Below are 18,401 nucleotides of genomic sequence, written 5' to 3'. Positions count from 1 at the left end.
GGACTGTGTCTCAATCCACATTTCCTGATTGAGTGGTGGCAGCTTACTAGATCTAAACTAGGATTTTAGTTTAGAGGGAAACCAAGTCGGGTCCCCATCTTTGAACCCACAAGCTCAAAGTGGGGGTGAGACCCTATGACATGGTGGCAGAATACATGCGGGTCCCCATCTTTGAACCCACAAGCTCAAAGTGGGGGTGAGACCCCATGACAGAGATAAAAAGACTTCCTTTAAAAAGTGGAAGTCAAATCCTAGTGAGGTAAATAGAAAGGAGCATAAACACTGCCAAATTAAGTGTAAAAATGTAATAATAAAAGCCAAAAAGGAGTTTGAAGAACAGCTAGCCAAAAACTCAAAAGGTAATAACAAAATGTTTTTTAAGTACATCAGAAGCAGGAAGCCTGCTAATCAACCAGTGGGGCCCCTTGACGATCGAAATACAAAAGGAGCGCTTAAAGACGATAAAGTCATTGCGGAGAAACTAAATGGATTCTTTGCTTCAGTCTTCACGGCTGCGGATGTTAGGGAGATTCCCAAACCTGAGCTGGCAAGTTCTGAATGCATAAATAGATATTTGAAAAATGTGAAACTACCTCAGGTGTCAGAGGATGAAGTTGCAGATCTAGATAGGCAAATTGTTGCAGAGGAAGTTGAAGTTATAATTAAGAATTTAAAATCCAATATAGGTCCAGGTACCAATGGGTTTTCTAGGGAGTATTATCGAGCCCTAAAGCAAGTGTTGATGCCTGTTTTAATTGCATTATTTAATGGTACATTGCAGGGGAATGAAATTCCAGATTCATGGAAAGACGCAAAAATAGTGGTAATTTCTAAAGAAGGAAAAGATATTACCACTTGTGCATCACACAAACCTATTTCTTTAATTAATATGGATGCTAAAATTTATGTTAAGATGCTACAAAGTACACTGAGTGTCCTCTTTTCAAATATGTTCACCCTGACCAATCTGGGTTTGTTGCTGGCAGCACCAATCTGTTAGTATCAGAAGAATTCTGAATTTGATTAATGTTAATCTAGCAATTCTTCCTCACTGCTGCTTTCTTTGGAACTTCAGCAAGCCTTTGACTGATGGGGGAGGAGTTTAGAGTACCTGAGACACATCTGGGTAAGGTTTGGTTTTGCAAATTAGTTTTATAAGGGCATATCAACCCTATATACTTATCCTCGAGAGTCTTATTTGGTTAAAGGTCATCAATCGCCTCTTTTTAATTTTCCTAATGATATGAGACAGTTGTCTGTTATCCCCCCTTTGTTTGCTTTGGCAATGGAGCCTTCAGCCTACAATGCCATGTAGCCAACTTGTGACTGCTAGCAGAAAATATCTCCAAAGGCTGGTGATGGGACACTAGATGGGGAGGGCTCTGAGTTACTACAGAGAATTCTTTCCCAGGTGTCTGGCTGGGGGTATTGCCCACATGCTGAGGGTCTAGCACCTCTGGGCTTGCTGTATCAGTTATGAAGGTAAAAAATTGCTTGAGCCCTGGCATCTAATTGCTTGAGCCCCAGCACCTCTTTCATTACAAATTAAGCACTGGTTATTACCAACCCAGTATTGCTTCTAACATGTGATATGACCTAAAAGCTTGACCGCCTTGCCCCAATATTTGGACTTCACAATGTTGCTTCCTCCCCACCGAAATCTTTATTAAAAAAAACCCTATAAACTAAAAAAAAGGAGTAAAGTCTTCAAAATCAAACTTCAAAGCTTTAAATATGAGGTGACTTCAAAGCAAAATTCTCCATTCTAGTGAGTAAGCAATTTTCTAACTGCATGAGATTCAAATTTCTTACATGAAACAATTTTTTATAATATTAAATTAATTTTACTGTTAATCTGCTATTACTTTCCAACTAGTTAAAGAAGTGTCCCCAAGCTATACCTTAAAAATATTTTTTAAAAATAGTTTCACTGCTAGAAGAACTAACAATATGCTTAGTCTCTCCTTCACTCTACAACTTAAATGGTTGTGCCTCCAATTAAAAAAATAGGAAATTGGGTACTGTACCTCAGAGAGTGTAAAAATTAATTACTGAGACATTCTATATATCTGAACATGGCCACATTTAAAAAAAGAAAATTAAGAAAACTCATTAAATACAGCAAAATAGACCCTTTGTTGCATATCAGCAACATTGAGGACACAAATAAATGCTGCTAAACTCAGCAGAAAAGCTGCAAACTGCTCCATCTTCATAAAGCCAAGTTCTAATAAGCATGTTAGATATTCCCAAAGTTTTAGCTCCCAAAATCTGACCTGAGTTGTTAATGTTACATTTTAATGGGGAAAGTCCCTTAAATTCTAAGGTCCTGATCCAGCAAAGCACTTAAGTAAATGGGACTGTTCATATGGTTAAAATTAGAACTTGCTTAATAACTTTGCTGAGTCAGGGTCTATAAACCAATAGGCTAACTCACCAGCCAGGACATCAAAGCAGCAGAATGCAAGTCCCTTTCTTCAGGTATGGGTTTATGTCTAAAAATCAAAGCAGTCCAACCTAAATTAAACAGATAAACCAGGTCCTGCAGCCCAGCCCTTACCTAGGTCTTTTCCTCTGACCCAGGTTCTCCTACAGGAGCCTACCTGCTCCCTGCAGGTCTTGCTTCCATTTTAATTAAGGACCAAGTAATCTACAGGCTATCACTTGATCCCTAGCCACAAACCCATCACCTGGGACGCAACTAAGTTAGTCTCAAGTGGGATCCCTTCAAGGACCATCCCACCCTATGACAGGGCCTAACCACCTGTCCCTCCTTTTTTCTGTTTTCCGTATATTGTTATAATGTGTGTTTCTCTCGTTTACATTTAACAGAAAATGGAAATTGTTAACTGTATTGCTAATTTCTGTAAATATTCAAATGAATATGGCTTTTGAGGTTTCCTAGGAAAACCCTTTCCGCATATAAGACTGCCTGTAAATAAAACCACTTTAATCCCTCAATTAGAATAAGACTTTTAGAAACCAAAACCAAAAAACACCTTCAACCACTAATAAAATAAAATAAGAAAATAATAATGGTCACCTGGTGTTGGACACTTTTGTTTTAAACTCTACTCTTGGTCAAAATTCTAATTGGGCAAGAGGTAGGAGGAAGATCATGTTAATAAAACCTCTATCACTGGGTAAAATTCTTGTTGAAAGAAGTGTAGACCAAATGTAATGCGATTCATTTTTGTTTTTATTAAACTGAAAGGACTGTTGAGATCGGGGGGGTTGAAGACTTCTGGTAAACTTACACAATTGGGATGGCAACAAACTAGAACCTTCCAAAGATGAAAGGAAGTGCCCACGTGTGAGCCATCAGAAACCTGTTTTGACTGGGTAGTTTTAGTTACACAAGGTTGCCAGCCCCCATGGACACTTACCCAGCATGGCAGTGAGCTAAGAGTGTGGCAGGCAGCCTCATCACCACCATTATATCAACTAGATTCACCATCATGGTCGTCAATATTATGATGTGCAATGACTAGAAGACATACCACTGCACCATTCGGCCCCTCTTTCTTCTGATCCTAAAAGATGCTCTGGCAACACCCCATCAGGAAAGGGAAATTGACAGCATCATCACCTCCAGAACTGTTTCCTGAGCAACTCTGGAGATGTACACCTAAGGTGTCAATCTGCCACTTTATCCATCCACTCCTCAACTCTCTCTCTCTCTCTCCCCCCCCTCCATTCAGTCTAAGAGTCTATCATGACCATCTAGGACAAATATATCCTTTATTGTGACCATGAGCCATTGTAGAAATGATACCTCAAAAGCTGAATTAAAGAGAGGCTATACATTTCCATACTTGTGCTGTTCCTATGCTTAACTGCAAGCAACAAAAACAGGGGTTGCACACTTCCTTATATTTTGCTATGTTCTCCCCGCACACGCGCGCACACACACACTACTTTTGGTGCATTTGTCTCAACAAACAAAGCGGTCTAGACTTTAACAAAAGAAGTTGAGAGCTACCATCTAAAGCTGACCATCCCTTCTCTCAATAACAACATGCAAAACTGAGATACTGTCAACCAACAGTATTTTCCCTTTCATAAACTCTATAAAGAGAGCAATAGAAATTGATAAAATAAAATGTTCTTACATGTATTGTTTGTTGGGGTTTTTTGTTTGGTTGGTTTTGGAGTGCGTATGGAAGGGGGGGGGAGATAATTTTTAAAAAAAATATATTATTTCATGGGGTAGAGCAAACAACAAACCCCCAAGCCAAATCACTGTTAATGTTGTAGCAATGCAAAAGTAACAAATGGGATAACTTAGAAATATAACATTCTGAAAGTTGTTTGATTCACACAATAGCACGTCATTATTGTGTAATGTCTCCACGTCGGCTCTGTACCAGCAATTAAACTAGCAGATGGCCTAATTTTCAAAGGTGCTACAGATCTGTAGCTCCCATTGACTTCAAAATATTTTTCAAACGTTCCAATATTCTCCAAAAAATGAAGCACTGAAAAGCAAAATCTTGAAAACTAAGATAACTGTTTTCTGGTGTTGTGTGTTTCTCAAAATGTAATCCATACAGAAGTTAGAACTTATAACAGATCCAGAAGTGTAGTTAATATTTCATCCTATTAATGTTTTTTACTAGCTCAAGATTAAGTATCATGCACTGAAAAACAAGCAGATTCCCTAACAAGTACCAGCAGGGTGCCACTGTGAAAATGAAAGTGTATATTTACACACTTTTCAACTCTGATCCTAATGCATGTTGACATACATTAAGCTAGGGCTCACTAGCCTAAAAGAGAGCTTTTTAAATTGCTGTTCCTGTATGTAAATTTAAATTAATAGTGACTTCTTAAGTGGACATAATCTAAGATTACCAATATAGACCAATTAAATAATATTTAGCACGTCCCATTTGAAGCTCTCAAACTTTACAAACATTCAAGCTCACAACACCCTGGGAGGCTGTTAAATATTAACCCCATTTTATTGGTGGGAATCTTAAAAGAAGGAATCTACAGGGAGTTGGCCTCTCAGCTGCATCTAGAGATCAAGTCTGGTGACTTCTAGCCCTGAGCTCTATCCACTAAACACTGCTGTTCCCCTTCAAAGTCTTTAACTAATAAACAATGTATATTAAAGCCCTACTGTTCAAGCTGCAGTATGCATATCAACTGCAGGAATTCTTCCTCTGAAGCAGCTAATACTGGCCACTGTTAAAGACTGGACACTGAACTAGATGGGTCACTGGCAGGGTGGATAAAAATTTAAAAAAAAAATTTTTAATCAAAACTTTTTTTTATTTGAATTGGATTTTTTTGGATAAAATGCTTTTTTAGGAAAAACCTATCTAATGATAGTTTTAATTAAAATTCATTATATCTCAAAGATATTTCATCATGGAATAGGGATTATAAATTCTAATTCAATAGTATGAGACAATATATGCATGTATTGTTTGAGAAAAGTTTTATAAATGAGTTCCAATAGTTCATGGATTAGGAACAGTGGCGGGAGGCAATTCCTCACACTACAAGATAGCATGGTATCTACACCCACCAGGAGAGAGAAACTGGGGGTTTACTTTTCAGAAGAATCCATTTCAAAGGTTTACTGGTCTATGAGGTTCAGCTCCCCCGTCTTCAAGTGATAAGCAAAAAAATCAACTGATTGTATACAATATTACTGTATTATAACAGTGTGCAGAGTGAGGCCTTTTCTAAAAGCTAATGACACACAGGTGATTAATATTAGGGTGAAAGGTATATATTAACATTATAGGAGGAATTATAAATACTCATTGATATTATGTTTTAAAGTGTGTGGCCAAAGGAAGGAACAGCTGCCGCCCAGATAGGAGTGGGGACAGCTCTTTACCTGTCTCCTCTGTAAATTAATCATAAGAACATAAGAATGGCCATACTGGGTCAGACCAAAGGTCCATCCAGCCCAGTATCCTGTCTACCGACAGTGACCAATACCAGGTGTCCCAGAGGGAGTGAACCTAATAGGTAATGATCAAGTGATTTCTCGCCTGCCATCCATCCCCACTCTCTGACAAACAGAGTCTAGGGACACCATTCCTTACCCATCGTGGCTAATAGCCATTAATGGACTTAACCACCATGAATTTATCTAGTTCTCTTTTAAACCCTGTTATAGTCCTAGCCTTCACAACCTCCCCAGGCAAGGAGTTCCACAAGTTGACTGTGCGCTGCGTGAAGAAGAACTTCCTTTTATTTGTTTTAAACCTGCTGCCCATTAATTTCATTTGGTGGCCCCTAGTTCTTATATTATGGGAACAAGAAAATAACTTTTCTTTATTCACTTTCTCCACACCACTCATGATTTTATATACCTCTATCATATCTCCCCTTAGTCTCCTCTTTTCCCAGCTGAAAAGTCCTAGTGTCTTTAATCTCTCCTCATATGGGACCTGTTCCAAACCCCTAATCATTTCAGTTGTCGTTCTCTGAACCTTTTCTAATGCCAGTATATCATTTTTGAGATGAGGAGACCACATCTGTACGCAGTATTCGAGATGTGGGCATACCACAGATTTATATAAGGGCAATAAGATATTCTCTGTCTTATTTTCTATCCCTTTTTTAATTATTCCTAACATCCTGTTTCCTTTTTTGACCGCCGCTGCACACTGCGTGGACATCTTCAGAGAGCTATCCACGATGGCTCCAAGATTGCTTTCCTGACTTCTTGTAGCTAAATTAGCCCCCCATCATATTGTATGTATAGTTGGGGTTATTTTTTTCCCCCAATGTGCATTACTTTACATTTATCCACATCAAATTTCATTTGCCAGTTTGTTGCCCAATCACTTATTTTTGTGAGATCTTTTTGAAGTTCTTCACAGTCTGCTTTGGTCTTAATTCTCTTGAGCAGTTTAGTATCATCTGCAAACTTTGCCACCTCACTGTTTACCCCTTTCTCCAGATCATTTATGAATAAGTTGAATAGGATTGGTCCTAGTACTGACCCTTGGGGAACTCCACTAGTTACCCTTCTCCATTCTGAAAATTTACCATTTATTCCTACCCTTTGTTCCCTGTCTTTTAACCAGTTCTCAATCCGTGAAAGGATCTTCCCTCTTATCCCAACTTAATTTACGTAAGAGCCTTTGGTGAGGGACCTTGTCAAAGGCTTTCTGGAAATCTAAGCACTGTGTCCACTGGATCCCCCTTGTCCACATGATTGTTGACCCCTTCAAAGAACTCTAATAGATTAATAAGACATGATTTCCCTTTACAGAAACCATGTTGACTTTTGCCCAACAATTTATGTTCTTCTATGTGTCTGACAATTTTATTCTTTACTATTGTTTCAACTAATTTGCCCAGTACTGACATTAGACTTACCGGTCTGTAATTGCCGGGATCACCTCTAGAGCCCTTTTTAAATATTGGTGTTACAGTAGCTATCTTCCAGTCATTGGGTACAGAAGTCAATTTAAAGGACAGTTTAGAAACCGTAGTTGTTAGTTCCGCAATTTCACATTTGAGTTCTTTCAGAACTCTTGGGTGAATGCCATCTGGTCCTGGTGACTTGTTACTGTTAAATTTATCGATTAATTCCAAAACCTCCTCTAGTGACAACTCAATCTGTGACAATTCCTCAGATTTGTCACCTACAAAAGCCGGCTCAGGTTTGGGAATCTCCCTAACATGCTCAGCTGTGAAGACTGAAGCAAAGAATTCATTTAGCTTCTCTGCAATGACTTTATCGTCTTTAAGTGCTTGTAACAGGTCGGACTCACTCCTGCGGCGCCTCCTACTGGTGACTCTGGGAATTAGCTCTGTTCCAGCCCGGAGCGCCCTCTGCAGGCCGGTGATCCACCTGTTTACTATTGGCCCCATGTCCCTCCCAGGACCCCGGTGCCCCTTTGACTGGGTCTTCCCCTCCCAGGGGAACCCCCACCCCACTATCCCCACTTTGCCTCAGTAGTGGCTACTGCCAGTCATTATCTAGCCCCACACTCTGGGGCAGACTTCAGTATCAGCCTACTCATCACAGGCAAAGGGGTTTGGACCTGCTGCCTTGGCCTACCCCTGGGTTGCCCCTTGCAACCCCCAAGTACCTTTTAGCCCTCTGCTAGGCCGCAGCCTGGGGCTTTCCAGGCCAGAGCTCCCCAGCTCCATAGCCTGTCCCCAGCCCTGCTTCCCTCAGGTACTTGGTCTAGCTCCCTGCAGCCAGGCCCATCTCTCTCTACAGGCAGAGAGAGACTGTCTGTGCTTCTGGCTTCCCTGGCCTTTTATAGGGGCCAGCTGTGGCTCAGTTTGGGATGTGGCCCCCAGCTGCAGCCACTTCCCCAATCAGCCAGCCACAAGGCCCTTCCCAGGGCTGTTTTAAAGCCCCAAAGGGCAGGAGCTGGTAGCCACCCCGCTACAGTGCTCCTTTTGTATCTCAATCGTCCAGGGGCCCCACTGGTTGTTTAGCAGGCTTCCTGCTTCTGATGTACTTAAAAAACATTTTGTTATTACCTTTTGAGTTTTTGGCTAGCTGTTCTTCAAACTCCTTTTTGGCTTTTATTATTACATTTTTACACTTAATTTGGCAGTGTTTATGCTCCTTTCTATTTACCTCACTAGGATCAGACTTCCACTTTTTTTTTTAAAAAGCATGATAGAATCAAATCAATGGAAGTCCCACTTACACGGGGGAGGAGGGGAGTTAAGGACAGCATGAGATCATCCTGCCTCTTGAAACAACTTCATTAAACTCTGGAAGATATAAGCAAGGACAGAAGCCATATCTGACATCCATCAGTAGGCAGACAAAGGAACAGACCTCTTGCAAGCTGATAAAGGTGGGTCCTTCAACCAACAGATGCGGGGGAAGGATGGAAGGGGGTTTGAAGTCTCTGGAACTGAATATAGGTGAGAAACCTGCTGAGGCAAAGATCTTTCCCCTAAAAAGTCAAGGGAAGCCAGCACATTCCTGGTCTGTGGATGATGAAGGGAATGGTATTACAGGGTACGGCGTTGAATGATAAGAATCCTCAATTTACACAATTTATATCATGTCAACATGAATCATCTGTGAATCGAGGTTGCATCTTACGGGGAATGTGAGTGATCATTCTGAAATAAATTCAATTTCATGTTTTTGAAGCTCTTCGTGAGGGTCATTTTGGCATTGTATGGATGAAGGTCAGAACCCAGAGTCATAGGCAGGCATCAACAAAGAAGTTGAAAGGAAGGTGAAGTGCTGTACTACGTCAGCAAATTCAGCATGATCCTGGCTGAGCTCATCTACACCTTTGGTCATGGTCCCAGACTCATTGAACATGTATTCCTATGATTTTGCCAGACCACTAGGTTATATATTTTTGATCATTGTTGACACCCATTTGAAAAAGCCAGAATTTTTCAGAATGACTGCTATTATAGCTACCAAGAGCATTGATCTTCGTCATACTTTGTTTAGCCAATTTAATGCACCATTACAATTGATGAGTGATAATGAACCTCAGTTCTGTTCAGAAGAATTTCAGCGGTTCCTAGTTTCAAATGTAATTCAACACATATGTTCTGTTCCATACCATCCTGCTACGAAGAGACTAGCAGAACACTTTGTAGAGAGACATAAGCATGCCTTAAAAGCTAACAAGACTATTTTAAGTCCATTTCTTGTTTGTCGTGTCTACAGGAACACTCTACATGCTACTACTCAGGAGTCACCTGCAACTCTTTTTTGAGGCAATCTGTGGGTGGTACACAGAATTTTGAAGGGCTTTGAGTCTCAGCAGTTTACAAAGCTCCTCCATCAACATGGATGAGAAGTTAGATCCTCTGTCCATTAGTATTTCCTTTGGTATCCTGATCCTCATGAAGACTTTCATGAGCTCGTTTGCTATGATAGGTGTGTTAGGCATGCGTAGCAGAATGGCTTCAGGGTATTGTGTGGCATATTTTCCATCATCAGTATATAATGGAATCCTGATGCACTCTTCTCCAAGGGTCCCACTAAATCCATCCCTATGCATTTGAACATGACCAGAAATGTTTCAGGGTCACCACCCATGCCCATTTTCATGAGCCAGGTGAGCAGCCCTGTGGGAATGGCTTCTCCTATGGGTCTGGGGACTATGACATTGGATGCCTCCAAGGGCTGTAACAGTATCACCATCCGCTGCATCAGGCATTCTTGTTGTGCCTAGTGCTGGGTCACCAGCCCCTGAATTAGCTGTTGTTGCTGTTGGGACACTTGCTGTTGCTCCTGGGCCACAGTCTGTTGCAGTATCTGCTCTTGCTGCTGCTGTTGCTGTTGCTGGGCCGCCTGCTGTTGCTGGTTTGCCAGCATCCATTTTAACAGCTTTTCTGTATCCATGGCCTCTTTAGGGTCGTTCAGTCAATGGTCCAGTGATCCTTTTAGCAGAACTTTTGTGTGTCCGGGGTGGGGGAGGGAGGGGGGGAGGGACAGGGTGTCAGCAGTTTCTCAGCAGGAGCCTGCATTACACAACTGCTCCCCTGCTCCATCTACCTTGACTGAGCTAAGCTGCTACCTTTTGAGCTCAGCCTCCGCGGTGAGCATACCCCAGCAGGGGTGGCTAGAGAGGGCTTTCTCAGCCCAGACTTTCTCCTTTCCCCACCAGTGTGGGATTTGTACATGCCATCACATTATGGCAAAGACACAGATTTTCTAAAATCCTACACTTATAGAAGCTTGGGAACAATACTGGTTTAACTCAAAGTTCCTTTACTGTTTTATTAACAGTGTTAGGGATTTAGTGTCTCCTTTGGGGAACAGCTAATAACACAAAGACACACAAAGGGGATGTTGGAGGAATTTGAGCATCCTCAAATTGCTGAACAGAAGGATTTTCAAATCTTCCTCTTTTTCTTTGGGTCTCTAATTTAAGTGACTGGTCTTAGCTTGGAACACATTGATATGTACCTGTAACTTCATTAATTATTAGACGTAATCAGTGCTTTTGCATGTCGGAGGTGGACGATCTTGATTGGCATCTTTTATGGGAATAAATGACTCTTCTACCTTGCCCCAGGGAACACTCTTATTCAGTTAGGGGTTCGAGCATGTTGGCTATAGCTCATCATAGTCCAGTGGCCTGGCACTTTGGTCTTGGAATCACAATGAAGAGTCCAGTATAGTGTGCACATGTAATAATTTGATTCATTGCTAACCACAAAGAAATGTCTCCTGAAAACAGGATGCAAGAAGGTGTCATGTGATAAAGAGCTAGTATGCAAGCTTCCACTTAGACCTCAGACATAAGTGTCTTGGTTGTTTAAATATAATTAATGGCTAGTCAGTGTTAAACATTTGCTCATTTCCACACATTCTCATGACTGTGTGTGAATTAAAATACTTGGAAAGTAGTTTAAAAGGTGGGGTCGGAGTCTAAGACATGTGAGGACTTTATCCTATTAACCTTTTGCCTACACACCTAAAAGCTCTTTCAAACATTTCTTAGCAATGCTAACTTGAGCTAATGTTAACTAGAACATTTGGCCAACTAAAGGTACTCAGACCTACATCTAAATATGGACTATGTTACCTACACTATCTAGGATCTTTAAATACCCATATAAGCTCCATCACAGAGCATCTCCCAAGTATTTGAAGATAAGAATAACTCCAAACAGTATGGAGTCCAGTGGCACCTTAAAGACTAACAGATTTATTTGGGCATAAGCTTTTGAGGGTAAAAAAACTCACCTCTTCAGATGCATGGAGTAAAAATTACAGATGCAGGCATTATATAATGACACATGAAGAGAAGGGAGTTACCTCACAAGTGGAGAACTAGTGTTGAACGGTATCTTTCTCTTTCTTCTTTGCCATGCTGAAGGAGAAGTAGCTTGCTTACAAATTTATTTAAGGTGAGAGTAAGTAAAGAGTGTGGCGAGTAAGCACAGGGCCTACAGAGGCCAAATTAAAAAGATAAGCTTGGATTAAATAAATAGTTTCATTGGCTATCCATCCCCAATGTGGCAGTATCTTATGGTTCATTGGAAAGCAACGCTTTCCAAAGTAAAAGGTGGTGAGGGGTTTCTTTTCCAGCTTTGGAAGCTATATGATTATAGAATCATAGAATCTCAGGGGTGGAAGGGACCTCAGGAGGTCATCTAGTCCAACCCCCTGCTCAAAGCAGGACCAAACCCAACTAAATCATCCCAGCCAGGGCTTTGTCAAGCCTGACCTTAAAAACCTCTAAGGAAGGAGATTCCACTACCTCCCTAGGTAACCCATTCCAGTTCTTCACCACCCTACTAGTGAAAAAGTTTTTCCTAATATCCAACCTAAACCTCCCGCTCTGCAACTTGAGACCATTACTCCTTGTTCTGTCATCTTCTACCACTGAGAACAGTCTAGATCCATCCTCTTTGGAACCCCCTTTCAGGTAGTTGAAAGCAGCTATCAAATCCCCACTCATTCTTCTCTTCTGCAGACTAAACAATCCCAGTTCCCTCAGCCTCTCCTCATAAGTCATGTGCTCCAGCCCCCTAATCATTTTTGTTGCCCTCCGCTGGACTCTCTCCAATTTATCCACATCCTTCTTGTAGTGTGGGGCCCAAAACTGGACACAGTACTCCAAATGAGGCCTCACCAGTGCTGAGTAGAGGGGAATGATCACATCCCTCGATCTGCTGGAAATGCCCCTACTTATACAACCCAAAATGCCATTAGCCTTCTTGGCAACAAGGGCACACTGTTGACTCATATTCAGCTTTTCGTCCACCGTAACCCCTAGGTCCTTTTCTGCAGAACTGCTGCCCAGCCATTCGGTCCCTAGTCTGTAGCAGTGCATGGGATTCTTCCGTCCTAAGTGCAGGACTCTGCACTTGTCCTTGTTGAACCTCATCATATTTCTTTTGGCCCAATCCTCTAATTTGTCTAGGTCCCTCTGTATCCTAGCCCTACCCTCCAGCGTATCAACCACTCCTCCCAGTTTAGTGTCATCTGCAAACTTGCTAAGAGTGCAGTCCACACCATCCTCCAGATCGTTAATGAAGATATTGAACAAAACCGGCCCCAGCACTGACCCTTGGGGCACTCCACTTGATACCGGCTGCCAACTAGACATGGAACCATTGATCACTACCCGTTGAGCCCGACCATCTAGCCAGTTTTCTATCCACCTTACCGTCCATTCATCCAGCCCAGACTTCTTTAACTTGCTGGCAAGAATACTGTGGGAGACTGTATCAAAAGCTTTGCTAAAGTCCAGAAATAGTACATCCACTGCTTTCCCCTCATCCACAGAGCCGGTTATCTCATCATAGAAGGCAGTTAGGTTAGTCAGGCATGACTTGCCCTTGGTGAATTCATGCTGACTGTTCCTGATCACTTTCCCCTCCTTTAAGTGGTTCAGGATTGATTCCTTGAGGACCTGTTCCATGATTTTTCCAGGGACTGAGGTGAGACTGACTGGCCTGTAGTTCCCTGGACCTTCCTTCTTCCCTTTTTTAAAGATGGGCACTACATTAGCTTTTTTCCAGTCATCCGGGACCTCCCCCGATCGCCATGATTTTTCAAAGATAATGGCCAATGGCTCTGCAATCTCATCGGCCAACTCCTTTAGCACCCTCGGATGCAGCGCATCCGGCCCCATGGACTTGTGCTCGTCCAGCTTTCCTAAATAGCCCCGAACTACTTCTTTCTCCACAGAGAGCTGGTCACCTCCTCCCCATACCGTGCTGCAGAGTGCAGCTGTCTGGGAGCTGACCTTGTCTGTGAAGACAGAGGCAAAAAAAGCATTGAGTACACTAGCTTTCTCCACATCCTCTGTCACTAGGTTCCCTCCCTCATTCAGCAAGGGGCCCACACTTTCCTTGACTTTCTTCCTGTTGCTAACATACCTAAAGAAACCCTTCTTGTTACTCCTAACATCTCCGGCTAGCTGCAACTCCAAGTGTGATTTGGCCTTCCTGATTTCACACCTGCATGCCTGAACAATACTTTTATACTCCTCCCTGGTTATTTGTCCAATCTTCCACTTATTGTAAGCTGTTCTTTTGTGTTTAAGACGAGCAAGGATTTCACTGTTAAGCCAAGCTGGTCGCCTGCCATATTTACTTTTCTTCCTACACATCGGGATGGTTTGTTCCTGCAACCTCAATAAGGTTTCTTTGAAATACAGCCAGCTTTCCTCGACTCCTTTCCCCGTCATGTTATTCTCCCAGGGGACCTTGCCCATCAGTTCCCTGAGGGAGTCGAAGTCTGCTTTTCTGAAGTCCAGGGTCTCTGTTCTACTGCTTTCCCTTTTTCCTTGTGTCAGGATCCTGAACTCGACCATCTCATGGTCACTGCCTCCCAGGTTCCCATCCACTATTGCTTCCTCTACTATTTCTTCCCTGTTTGTGAGCAGCAGGTCAAGAAGAGCTTTTCCCCTAGTTGGTTCCTCCAGCACTTGCACCAGGAAATTGTCCCCTACACTTTCCAGAAACTTCCTAGATTGTCTGTGCACTGCTGTATTGCTCTCCCAGCAGATATCAGGGTGATTAAAGTCACCCATGAGAACCAGGGCCTGTGATCTAGCAACTTCTGTTAGTTGCTGGAAGAAAGCCTCGTCCACCTCATCCCCCTGGTCCGGTGGTCTGTAGCAGACTCCCACCACGACATTATCCTTGTTGTTCATACTTCTAAATTTAATCCAGAGACACTCAGGTTTTTCTGCAGTTTCATACTGGAGCTCTGAGCAATCATACTGCTCTCTTACGTACAACGCAACTCCCCCACCTATTCTGCCCTCCCTGTCCTTCCTGAACAGTTTATATCCATCCATGACAGTACTCCAATCATGTGAGTTAACCCACCAAGTCTCTGTTATTCCAATTACATCATAATTCCCTGACTGTGCCAGGACTTCTAGTTCTCCCTGCTTGTTCCCCAGGCTTCTTGCATTATGTTCTGGAGCATAAGGAACAAATTCTTTTCATTTTAGCCAACATACTATGTTATTGTTGTTCATGCTCAGATGTCTCTTCCTTTTACAAATTATGCTAAACTATTAGCCTCAACAATTTCTTGTGATTTCCAGGGAATTCCAAGAGTTTACAATAGGCTAAGTAGAAAGGTATAGTAATTCTTTTTGGCTCTTATCTACTCCTTTTTTGTTTCATCGAGTGTATACCCATTTACGTATTATGGTTCAAAACTACTAGGAGCACCCATTTGATTTTGATTAAATGATTCATATGCTCCTTTTCAATTAACAACCTTTTTTAGCTGAAATTTTCTTTATCACAATCATCTCCTCAAATTCCAGCACTACATGATCATTTCCATCTCTCTTTGACCATAATAATTTACTCAAAGGTAGATGAACAATCTTTCTATGTATCTATCCAATTCTCTTATAGTCCATCCCCTTGTATATAAAGGACACTATGTTTTGTTTACAAATGGATATCCAAGCACAATTTTTGTGAGATCCACTGGGAATGCCACATTACATGGGTTTATATAACAAGAGGGTGCTTAAATTTATCTGCCATTCAGTTGGGCTTCAGGAGTTGGCATGACTTTGAAATGAATGAGACCGCCAACAAACTTCTCTTGGTGTTATTGTTCCAGTCAATAAACAGTCATATCCCTCAGCAAAACTGACTGCTTTCATCAAGTCTTCAAAAAACGCACCAAACTAATAGACAATACTATTTTTTGTTTATTTTTATTTTATTGTTTAACATTTCATTACTTCAGATTTCAGACTCTGACAATTTTTTATGCCAGCTTTTTTGGTGTGTCCATTTGAGCAGGGAGTGTGACATTTCTATAATTGTACAGTGATAAGGACACCAATGCAACTTGCTCCCATGCTGCTCCTCACAAACATCCAAAAACTAACTAACTAATTTACCATCCTTCAAAACCCTTTTCCCGTTACCTACAAAAAAACTTGACAGAGGTTAAGCTGCTGGCATGCTGAGATCATTGCCTATCCTGCTGGCCAATGTCTCATTGTTTCCTTGTATTCCTCCATCAATCTGTATCCACCTATTACCTCTTGTCTTACACTAAGATTGTAAGCTCTTTGGGGGCAGGAACCGTCTTTTTGTTCTGTGTTTATACAGCACCTAGCACAATGGGCTCCTAGGCACTACAGTAACATAAATAAAAATAATTAGTAATTACTGTGTATGCAGATCATATCTTTGCAACAGAATGGCCAAAAACTCAGTACAGCTTATGTTCTGCAGATATGCTAGAGATACCACAAATTTAGGGGGAGAGTCTATATTCTCAGAGTTTGCTGAATTTCTACACACAGAATTCTGGCATCCCTTACTAGGATACTGTTTAAATGTACACATAAACCATATGAAAATTCAGCTTGGAAAAGTGCAAGCTAACACATCTGAGGAAAATTAATAGGTCACAGTTACTCAATGATAAGGAAAAAACTGGAAAACGATAATGCTGTCAGAGACATAAAAGTATAAACAGGAATACAGAGCATATCAGAATGGGGCCATATAATGTAATTACAGTGCTTAAACTATTCTCATGATGTAAGAGAATTAATGTGAAACTTTATTACTTTAATTTGAGGTGTAACTTGCCATAGCCATGTAATTTCTGGATAAGCTGTTCATCTTTAAATGGAAACCTAGGTGTCTTTAAAAAGTGAGGATCCATATGTGAAAATAAGAGGCAACTGAATTTTTAAATACCTAAATAGGTAGTCCACATATCCAGTGCTTAAATATTAAATGCTGACAAGGATACATTTGAACAAAAAGTAATGGCTCTTGGTACATAATGCATCTCTGCATTCCAAAAGAAGGGTGGAACAGGTACCTCTACAAAAAACTTAATTTGCATGCGCTAAAGATGTAAGGGTACACGTAATTTAATTTTTGCAGGACTGGTAACTCTGCATATACAGACACCTATTGACTCACACCAATAGGGGCTGCTAGAGAAGCTAGAGCAGGCTTGCAATTTTGCAGATCATCTGGTTTTGGAAGTGTAGCTCTGTAAAATATCTCAACTTCTGCATAAACAAACATCTTAAAAATGATGCTATGCCATCACAACTCAGACTTTTCAATCCTCCTATTCCCTTTCCCCTACTATATTCATCTTTCAGTGTCACCCATTTTAGATTCTGATATAAAATACCACAAAGTTCTTGTATATGGAATGCAATCCTCCCTCCACCCCTCACCACAGACTACATTTAATCTTTGAAACTCCTTTAGAGTAAGAATTTAAATCATATATGTCCACCTACCATACTCCTTGTGGCAGGTTTAAAGTGATGCTGCCTTTGATTTCATCCCCAAAGCGCAGGTATCCTAGAGTAGCTAGAGTGATATACAAGGTCATAACAATTCCCATGCCAATGTTCAATGCCTGTGTGAAACGTTGGGTTTCTTTCATTCTATTTTCCAGGGGGAGCACCTGAAGAAAGAGAGACAGTACATAACAAGAACACTGAGTCAATGATTTTCAAATCCTCCTGCACTCTCTCTTCTCTAAGACGTTTTTTTCCTTTAAAAACTATTTCTTAAGCTGTCTGGCTTTTATAATAACTACCAAAGTACTACCAAAGGATCCAAAGCACTTCACATATTTGTTATGTTATACACACACCGTGAAAGAATCACTTCAGCCACTGAAAAGCAGCCATCTCTAGAAGAAAGCAACAGCTGCTTAAAGGCACAAAACAACATCACTCTATAGTTTAGGGTAGATGTGTCCAGATGAAAATGCAGAGTGAATTGAAACAGACAGAATGGAAGTAATTCATACTAGAAAGCGATCAGGACACTACAGGTAACACACCTAATCTTGTTATGACCTATTTTGGTTCATCCCTAAATAATTCTTCATTGCTGAAACCAAATTACCTAGTAAATCACTTTTCTAGGGAAGTAGGCAATAAATTCTCACAGAAATTCCAACTGGTCTGCACACACAGTATTTTAATTCAAATTTAAGCCACATACCAAAGATAGTGCAGACATTCCTAGATAAGCATATTTTTGCTACATCTTGCAGAACAGCTGTAAAAATTTATCAGAATAAAGCTGCAAAACTTGGCAGTATTGAAACATCTTTGAACAATGGAATATCAGGAGATTCCTCGAGCTCCTAACGTTTTGCAGCACTTACTGAATAACATCACTTACAACATGTGTGAGCTGATACTGGCAAAACTTAGAGAAGTAGACACCTCACTCATCTTCCAAACAAAGATCTGACAAACGTTACAGAAGGATAAGAAAAGCCCCCTATTCTTCAAAAACCCAAATGTAATCCAGTTAAGAGACTAGAAAGCAGATGTGGAAAATGCCTTATCACTGTGGCCTAACTGTTGCCTTCAGTTAGTATATTAGGCTCCATGCCGTCATCGCAACAGGGACTATATACTGACTGGACTCAAGTTGATAATGAAAAACTATTCAACCACTGGAGAAATAGGTGACCCAACAGT

The 18,401-nt window shown here is 41.1% G+C and overlaps 1 protein-coding gene across 4 annotated transcripts in view; it reads right to left on the bottom strand.

The window, feature by feature from the left end:
- The window catches only part of SLC36A4 (solute carrier family 36 member 4), a 250,901-nt gene that overhangs the window by 159,800 nt on the left and 72,700 nt on the right, over positions 1–18,401 (bottom strand). For all 4 annotated transcript variants that reach the window (XM_045020033.1, XM_045020014.1, XM_045020021.1 and 1 more), the window contains exon 9: positions 17,196–17,365. In XM_045020033.1, coding sequence (XP_044875968.1) covers positions 17,196–17,365 — 170 coding nt within the window. The remainder of the gene's footprint in view (positions 1–17,195; positions 17,366–18,401) is intronic.

Source organism: Mauremys mutica, chromosome 1 (assembly GCF_020497125.1).
Source record: "Mauremys mutica isolate MM-2020 ecotype Southern chromosome 1, ASM2049712v1, whole genome shotgun sequence".
Taxonomy (NCBI): domain Eukaryota; kingdom Metazoa; phylum Chordata; order Testudines; family Geoemydidae; genus Mauremys; species Mauremys mutica.
The sequence above is the reverse complement of the archived record's forward strand: the minus strand, read 5'-3'. Positions and strand labels throughout refer to the sequence as shown.